The sequence below is a fragment of the Octopus bimaculoides genome, chromosome 2 (genome assembly GCF_001194135.2).
Source record: "Octopus bimaculoides isolate UCB-OBI-ISO-001 chromosome 2, ASM119413v2, whole genome shotgun sequence".
Lineage (NCBI taxonomy): Eukaryota > Metazoa > Mollusca > Cephalopoda > Octopoda > Octopodidae > Octopus > Octopus bimaculoides.
The window spans coordinates 155,209,901-155,219,648 of record NC_068982.1 but is presented as its reverse complement, the minus strand read 5'-3'; the positions used below and the strand labels follow the sequence as shown (position 1 = coordinate 155,219,648).

The 9,748-nt window shown below is 34.4% G+C and overlaps 1 protein-coding gene across 1 annotated transcript in view; it reads left to right on the top strand.

Moving 5' to 3' along the window:
• Nucleotides 1–759: 759 nt before the first annotated feature.
• LOC106877055 (polyphosphoinositide phosphatase) overlaps nt 760–9,748 on the top strand; it is a 33,642-nt gene continuing 24,653 nt past the window's right edge. The window contains exons 1-6 of the mRNA XM_052965678.1: nt 760–1,199; nt 4,733–4,831; nt 6,183–6,309; nt 6,851–7,007; nt 8,378–8,428; nt 9,354–9,514. Coding sequence (XP_052821638.1) covers nt 1,134–1,199; nt 4,733–4,831; nt 6,183–6,309; nt 6,851–7,007; nt 8,378–8,428; nt 9,354–9,514 — 661 coding nt within the window. The 5' untranslated portion in view covers nt 760–1,133. The remainder of the gene's footprint in view (nt 1,200–4,732; nt 4,832–6,182; nt 6,310–6,850; nt 7,008–8,377; nt 8,429–9,353; nt 9,515–9,748) is intronic.

Sequence of the window (9,748 nt, the reverse complement as noted above, 5' to 3'; positions counted from 1 at the left end):
TGACTACTAAATGTCATAAAGTATTTTCCTCTCCATCCCACTAATTTTGTCAATCCATCACCCTTACGACTTTGTAATATTAGATATTTTTCGAGATACACCAGTACAACAAATCACTTGTTATTTATTGAACAGACCTATGAATGAAGACATTTCAGCAACGTCCAAGCCGTCTTCTTGTTTATCCAAATCCACTTTGTACTCTCTTTATTTTTAAAGGACGATAGAATTATAATTTGAGTGAGATTTGGCTGCTATTTTTAGTAAGTTGCTGCACGGTGGTGGGCTGACATTCTTTAAAGCGTCAGATAAAATGCTCGCAGTTTTTAAGTACGATCCTTTTCGCTCTGATTTCAGACCCCCGCAGACATCAACTTTGACTTTCATTCCTTCGATAAAAAAACGATAAAAAAACTAGTCAAGTAATCCTTAAAATGAAAAGGATTTATAACGCCTTGAGCTGACAGAATCGTTAGTATACTGAACAAAAAGCTTAGTGGCATTTCGTCTGTATTTACATTCTGATTTGGAATTTCGCTGAGGTCGACTTTGCTTTTCATCCTTTCAGGGTCGATAAAATAAGGTTCCAGTTGAACACTTGATGTAATCAACCTAACCCTTCTCCCGAAATTGCTGGTTTTGTGCTAACATTTCAAACTAATATGAATGGGATTTATAAGTCATGTTGGTAGTTATCTTTATAGATAGCAGACGATTTAAGTGAATTGTCTTCCTTACATTTCCTCTCTAGTTATTTGTTTATTCCAGTAGTTTGTTTACAACACGAATTACAGACATTTTGTTCTCATCTTCGCTATTTTCTACTCTCTGTGATGTACATTCATTTCGGAACCAAGAAAGAGGAAAATCTGTACCCTCAGTATTTTCCTACTCATTACATTTAATCTATAGTTTTCAGTCTCTTCATACCAGAGATATTTTTGTATTTTTTTTTCCTATTAACGGGAATATTTGTTAAATAGTACACTCAGGATGTCTCTTATCCAAAACTTTGTTCTTCTTACTAATTATCGTACATTATTTTCGTGTCAGTGTTAATAAAACCCAAATACTATATATTTATTCACTAAATAATCCCCACCACACACACACACAAAACAAAAACGTCCACAATGAAACAAACAGAAGTTCCATTTATTTCCTCTATGCAAAAGCTGCTGTTATATGAGACAAAAGCGGTAAGTTTCTACGAGTCTTTATTTGCAGTTAAATATTTTAACCATTAAAATCGTATAAAAAATCGGTAAATAGATATAATAGTCAAGAAAACAGACCAGTTGTTATAAAACTTTATAACTCTTCTATTGTAAATTAATTGATAAATGAAAGCCTATGTGTTCCGCTGACGATTTGACAGGTGTTTGTTATAATTTCATTCATAATTTCATTATATTAGGAATATATTAAACTTTAGTGCATGTCTTCTGTCCTCTACTCGGTTTTAATTCCCAATTTTTCAGATTTCCGTGGGAGGGTTTGTACTTAGTCGCATACCAAGTGTTCTGAAATGTACGGAAAGCAAGATGTTTTAGCGACATGTTGCATTTAGTAATTAGTTGTAAAATTGAGTAATTACTAATATCTAATATTTAAATAAATTTTAAAAAAAAGCAATTAATTACTCTATACTATATCTCTTAGAATATCGAGTTCTGGTGTTATATGCCACCTTAGGTTTTCAGAAAGTTTCATCATTCATTATCAGACAGTGCGTGATATTATCCGTCTTAGATGAAACAATATAAACACCATAAGTAGAATTTGGCAGTATATCCATTGTTATGCAAATGTAATACTTAGGAATTTACTAGGACAGTTTATTTTATCAAAATCTTATTGTTATATGTATCATTTTATTTTCACTATTTTTATTACGTTTGTTCAAATTGTCTTAGCGCTGATCAAGCAGAGCCTTGATCTAAGGTGTTCCAGTCATAACAATTTCACCCATTTGTTTCAGATGTATCCTACCTTGGAGTACATTATCTAATAATATATCCGCCCTCTTTTTCAAACGGTACGTTATGATTTGAGAGATTTGGCTGCTACTTCTAGTAAATCGAAAGTCCATGTAGAGGCTCCCATGTCGCCCATCATTGTTGTTTAACATCTGGTAATCACTGATACAACACACTTTCACTTAAAATCGTGCCTACCACGACGATCCCCTCTTATTTTCAGACTGCTATTTTAGGTCTATATTAGCCAGTGTGTGTGTGGTGAGTGGACTAACGAAAGATGGGCACAGTAGAGCGTGATTTAATGCGATTTAACTGCTGTTTCATTATGCCTATTTGTGAACTTTAAACTAGGAATAACCTTATGTTATAAACCATGAACAGCATATTCACTTGTTCATCTCATTGACATAATAGGACACTTCTTCCCGAATACTTGAAAGAGAAGAATCACTTCATTGTTGACGGAGTTATTAATAGTTTTAATGGGTTAATTGAAAGAGTGTCGGACAATGCCTTGCGACCTCGACATCCTAATTTCAAATCCTAGCTAAGTTATCTTTGCCTTTCATGGGGCGATAAAATAAAATATCAAGTTCTGGGTGCGTGGAGAAGTTAATGATATCGACTATACCTTCATCCACTTACTAAATGGATAGGTTGTGCATATGAAAGAAATCAGTATTTATTAAAGAATAATAGATTGGCAGAATCGGTTGTGCTGGACAAAATGTCTTGTGATATATGACAATCTTTCAGAGAAAATATGAAAAGTGAAAGCATTTGTTCGGCAAATTCCGTAAAAAATTCTTTCTTTTTCTTTCAGCTGAATCACATTTGTTTATGTATTTTTGTGTACGTGTATATATAAATATATGTATATTACAAGTACTTTCACTTCTTGTATACCTTCTCCAAAAGACTGTTGTATACATGAGTGTCTTAACGTTCTGAATTCAAATCCCATCGAAGCTGATTTTGCCTTTCATCCTTCTAAGTTTGATGAAATAAGTTCCGTTTGAGTACTGGGATCGATCAATCACTTTGCATCCATTCCCTAAATTTGAAGCCATGATCTCTACATTTGAAGATAATATTATCATCATCCTCATCCGTCGTTTAACGTTCGCTTTCCATGCTGGCATAGGTTGGACGGTTTGACTGAGGGCTGGCAAGCCAGAAGGCTGCACCAGGCTCCAATCTGATCTGGCAAAGTTTCTACAGCTGGATGCCCTTCCTAACGCCAACCACTCCGAGAGTGTAGTGGGTGCTTTTTATGTGCCACCGGCACGAGAACCAGTCAGGCGGTACTGGCATCGACCACGCTTTAATGGCGCTTTTTACGTGCCACCGGCATGGTCATCGGCCACGACAATGACTTCACTTGACTCAACAAGCGCAGTTTATTGCCCAATGATTGAAGGGTACCCTTAAATGGGCTGGTTATGCTGCACTGGCATAGGCCACGGTTATGGTTTCATTTGGCTTGCCAGGTCTTCTTGAGCACAGCATATCTCCAAAGGTCTTGGTCATTTGTCATCGCCTCCGTGAGGCCCAACATTCGAAGGTCATGCTTCACCACCTCATCCCGGGTCTTCCTGGGTCTACCTCTTCTACAAGTTCCCTCTAATGCTAGGGTATAACTGGCTTATGTACTCACGTTCTGAGTTTAGATCTTGCTGATGTTAACTTAAAATCAATAAAATAAACAACTAATCAATTATTGTGCCGATGTTAGAAATCAATATTAAATTTGTCTCTGTAAGGTTTATTATTATTGTTTAGTCACAGGTCTAACCTAATTGAGAAAACCTACAGCAGAAGTTCCATCTGTTACATCTTGTTTAGTCTAACAAGCTGTGTCTAAGAATATATTTTCCAATGTGCCTTTTTTTTTTTAAAGCTGATAGAGTGTGATCTGAGGGAGATGTGGCTGCTATTTTGAGCAGACTGAAAGATTAGAGGTTCCTTGACCATTGCATCTTTTATTTTCATGATACTGTATTTTGGATTACATTATCCATTGTATCTGATTCTTTTTTTTTAAGAGAGTAATTTGAGGGAGATTTAGCTGCTATTTTGAGCAGGTTGAGCAATCATGGTGGATATTCAGTATTTCAGCTGAAGGTGCATGTAATAAAATTTGTAGAACTGTTTGTTGCTAATATTTAGCTCCTGGTTTGTGCTGATTCAACAAACCATTAAAGCATTCCAACTATAACTACACTGTACTTATGTTGGGCATTACATATTTCAAACTACATTATCTACTGTGTCCCTTCCTTTTCAAGATGGCAGGGTTTGGATATGAGTGACATTTGTCTGCTATTTCTTGCAGGTGCAACTCCCATGTAGAAGTTCCCTTATTGGTTTGTCTTTACTGGTTGTTGACATACTGATTTCTTTAGAATTGAAAATCTTTAGTTATTTTTATAACTTAGGTGTTTCAGTCATGACTATCCCATCTTTTTGTTATGTCCAAGTAATCCATGGCACCTTTATCCAACATTTCTTTTTTAAGATGATTTGAGGGAGATTTGGCTGTTACTTTTAGCAGTTTGAACGACCACATAGAGGTTCCTTCATTGGTTAGAGAATCTTTTGTAATTAAACAATGTATAATCTTCCATGAATAGGAAATCTACAGTTAGTGTGTTTAAATCTGTAGTTCACTATTATTTGCCTTTTTTCTCTTTGAATATAGGCCATCTCTATTTTTGGTAATGTATCTTGTAATATTCTCTCATTTTCAGCGTATATATGTCGTTGGTTCAAATAATGATGAGACTAAGTTTCGCATTCTCAAGATACATAGAAATGAGCCACGTGACCTAATTATGGAAGATGACATGGTAAGGTCATAAATTGCATCCATTTTTTTTTCAAATTTTCTACAGTCATTCATTATTCATGTATGGTTAAAAAAATTTCAATCAACTTAGTCACTTTTTTATCTTTCATAAACATACTTAATGTATCAATAGCTTTATCAAATAAAATATATTCCTATGAAATAAAGCAAGGGAGATCAATGTAAAATTAGAGTTATAAATTGAATGGTGGTATACTATGGGGAGTGAGTTTGATCTTTGGAAAGTAAGCTTTTCTTTGCTTCCTCTGATAAAGCAGATATGCTACTTTTCCTGTGATAGAATACCAGCTTATTGTAGAAAATATATCCAGAAGATTTAGTTCTTAATTTCTGATTTGAATCTGAACTCATGAATGTATCCAAATACACTGTGCACAGTGGATATGATCTTAAGATTCCTGATCTTGTAGCTTTGTGCCATATCTACTGAGTCATTTGCAAAAGATTTTAGTCTATAAGAAGTATCATTCCTAGAAATTTCTGACATGTATTCTACATTGATGTCAACTAAAGTAAGTGGAATTGTCTTGTACAGAAACGTTCTATGGATGCAAGCATTGCTGTGTTTAAGAATTTTGCTGTGCAACTATGTAAGTTTTGTGTTTTATCCTACTGTGTAGTTTCTTACACAAGTGTATTCCACTGTAACTTCTGGTCAACCAAAGTCTTGTGAAACAAATTTGATAGACAAAACAGTAAGGAAGCCCTGTGGAGAGATATTTTTAGATGGTAGAATTAATCCGTCACCCAGTTTAAAATCCATCTGGCTGTTGGCTGCTATTTATTGAGCACACTCTGTTGTGAGCATTCAAGTCAGATCCCCAGTTTGAAGATTGCTTTCTCCCACCTGTTTCAGAGACTATGAAAAGGGCTTCTGTGATTGCAGGGAGGAAGTTATATGTTTGCTTTTTATATGACTGCTATCATTTAGAATTACTTGAGGTGCATGGCCGAGTGTTTAGGGTGTTGCACTCAGGATTGTGAAATCAATTCCTGGAACAGGTGATGTATTGAGTTCTTGAGCAAAACACTTCTTCTCACATTACTCTCTGATCACTTCAACACCTGACGTGTGGTACATTGTGCACCTGTTTGAGCAACACTGATTTGATGGAGATAGTGAGCTAATGTACAACACAAACACTTGATCACTGTAAACGAATCATTTGTCAGGTTTAGCATGAAATTGCAGAGCTGTCTTTCTTAGACTATGTGAGCCTACCATAATTTCATTTACAATTTAAATAAAAAGATTGTATTCAAAATAATGGTAGTGATAGTGCTAGTAGTAGGATTATATTGACCATAATATGTCTTTTTTTTTCCTGCAGAAAGTGTACACAGCAGATGAAGTGCGTAATACACTTGCAATGATCGAATCGGGTAATAGACCCCTATCAAGTATTCTAAAAGGTGGTTCTGGGTTGTTTAAATCTGAATCAGCTTTTGGTATTGCTGGTAAGTTATAGTACTTTTCAGGCTATCTTCTGATTCTCTTTCTTTTTGGTTCCTTTTTGATTGCAACATGTTGTTTACTTTCCAGCCACATATTCCTCACAATAATCAACTTGCAGCTGCTCAAACTGAATGACAACTGCATCAATCTTACTTGTCTTGCAAAAAGTCAAGGGCACAGATCCTTTGTCTTCGCTGAAACTGTGAAGAAACTGCCAAAAAAAAAAACTTGTATACAATGCACTCTGTTTATGTGCAACAAGTTTTCACTCATGACTAAATTGCTGACTAAATTTTTATGCTTTGAGTTAAGTTTCTATTGACGTCAACTTTAACAGTCATCTTTCCATTGTTGATAAAATTAGTACTAATCAAAACTGGTATTGATTTTATCTGCTATATTCCACCCCATATATATTTATGAACTTGTGCTTTTGTTAAAAGATATTATTTATAAACTAAACTTCATCTTCTCTGAATAAAATACCTATTAATCTGTAGTGCTTTATGCTTACTGATGTGTAATATTCTCTATTTTCTGCAGGGTTTGTACGTTTTTTAGAAGGTTATTATATGATCTTAATTACAAAACGGCGCCGTGTTGCATTAATTGGTCCACACACAATTTATAAAGTTGAGGATACATGTATGATATACATACCTAATGTGGGAACTCATCATATCCATTCGGATGAAAGTCGGTATGGCATTGGTCTTTTTTCTCCAATTCTTTTATTATTATAGATTTGTTATTGTATGCCTGCTGTTATATGACTTGTTATCTAGCTGTTGATATGATATCATTTTCATTATTTAGCTTCTGTTATTGCCTGTGATTATGACTTCATTTATATGACTGCTATTATTATCTTTTCTATATGGTTGCTATTATTTGACTTATATACATCTATTATATTACTTCTATTATATAAATGTTATTTTATGATATTATACAAGTGCTTCTATTATACAAGTGCTACTATTATACAAGTGCTATTATATGACTCCTATTATAAAACTTCTCTGTAAATGCTATTCTACAACTTATGATCATTGCTGTATGACTTTTATTATCACTATATTGACCAAATTATTGGATGTTATATACTGCTGGTCACAATGTACTACCATGCATTGTAGCTTTCGCATGATCCCACACTGCTGGCTTTGCAGGCAGGCTGGCAGGCCAACGTTCTCCCTGAACAGAATGCCAGTCCATTGCAGGGTTAACCCATTTATAGCCAAGTGGACAAGAGTAATGTGAAATGAAATGTTTTGCTCAAGAACACAATACACTACTGGAAAACCACAGTCTTCTGATCATGAGTGCTATACCGTAATCACTAGGCTGTGTTCCTTCACAACTCCTATTATGGCATTTAAAAAACAGTTTCTTTTAACAAGACCCAACATTAGTTCTATTCTGTTTTAATAGTTACACTGCAACCAAGTTCTGTATAAGAGGTTATTGCTAGCATTGCTCTAAAATTATTTTAGACAAAGACTTGTAATACTCTCATATGTAGAATTGATTGTTATGCTCTATGTGGTGTTATGTGATTTTCCTTGTTCAGTGATTACTGAATCTAAGCTACAAGATAATTTATTCTGAGTATCAGCTGATGTATATGTGAACTGAGAGTTAGGTGAATATATATTTAATGTTTAGAATGTTGTGCAGCTAATGTATTTGCAGGCAAGTGGTTAAGGAAATATTATTTGGTGATGAACAATACTAATTCTTTTCATTAGTGGATACAGAAAACAGCTCAGATGTGTTTGATTTTCGCTTATGCATTTCAGCAGGAGTTGAATCTCGCTGTAACTTGCCAAACTATTTATACAATTCTGACTGCATCAAACTTGAATAACACTCATCTAGATTCAGTGTAACATGGAAAATACTTATACAGAATTAAGAAAGGAACTAAGAATATTAGGCCTTCCTGAGGAGTGGACTTAGGATTGGGCTACTTTGCACTAAAATGATGTTGAGATTATGATGGTTTAGCATTTTAAATTTGATTAATTGCTGTGATTAGCTCAATGTTTTAATTCTCTTTTATTGTAGATATGTGAAAATGTTTCAGAATGTAGATCTTTCTAGTAATTTCTACTTCAGGTAAGGTTATTTTCATTCTAAAACCATTTCATAGTTAATGATACATTGATAATTTACCTGTAGGAATTAATCACAATTCTAATTGAATCTAAAGATGAAACTATTAATCTTGTCTTTAGATACAAAAATATTTACATCTACAATACATTGCAATTGGTTTGATTTTCAAGCTTTGTCAGGTGTCTTATTCTTGAATATGTACCAGGTTACATTCAAATTGTATGAGTTGTGTCTTGAGTTTGCGGACTCATCAGACTGGTTACTTGTTTCCCATGGCTTCCTATGAATGGGAAGCTGATCCATTGCAGGGGGACTCATTTACAGGTGAGTGGACTGGAGCAATGTAAAATGAAGTGTTTTACTCAAGAACACAACACACAACCTGGTCAGGGAATCAGAATCATGCTCTTATGATCACGAGCACAACACCTTAACCACTTAGCCATGTGCCTTCACAAATTCAGAGTAGAAACTATACATAATATTGGCTTTGTCCACCAAACCACTGACATATATGCTCTTATTAACAACACTTTCAGACATTTAAACAGTTGTATTTGTTACCATCATCAACATTCAATGTCCATTTTCCATGCTCTCAGGGGTTGGATAGCTTGACGGGAACTAGCAAGGCCAGGGCTCACATCAGGTTCCATAGTTTGTTTTGGCTTGGTTTTTACAGCTGGATGCCCTTCCTAACATCAACCACTTTACAGAGTTTACTGTGTGCTTTTTATGTAGCATTTATCACCAATACTTTTTACGTGGCACATAATATTGCTGTTACATTGTGATAATGATAAATATCACAGCCAACCCATTGTTGACATGGATAATAAAAAGTTGTCGATAATCATGATGATTCTGAATTTTCTCTATTTACTACAATTAACTGTTAATTATATTAATTTCATTTGAATTACAGTTACAGTTATGATTTAACTCACTCTCTACAATACAACATGGCTCAAACAAACTCACCATCAGGTTCTAAAGATTCGTCTCACAATTCTGATTCTTACTCATATCTTTTTGTGGACAGGAGTAAGTTTCACACTACAGCTACTCCTTACACTTTACCAGAAGGTAAGTTTTTTTTTATCAATTTATCAACCTGGTTGACAGAGTTGGTGTGCGAAGACAGTGTATGTGAATTGATAGAAAATTTACTGTTGAATTGAATAGTTCACAATGTGCATAACAAGATTACATAATTAACCCTACAGAGTTGATCAATTCACATACACTATCTTCACACTTCAACTCTGTCCATTATATATATATATATATATATATATATATATATATATATATATATAT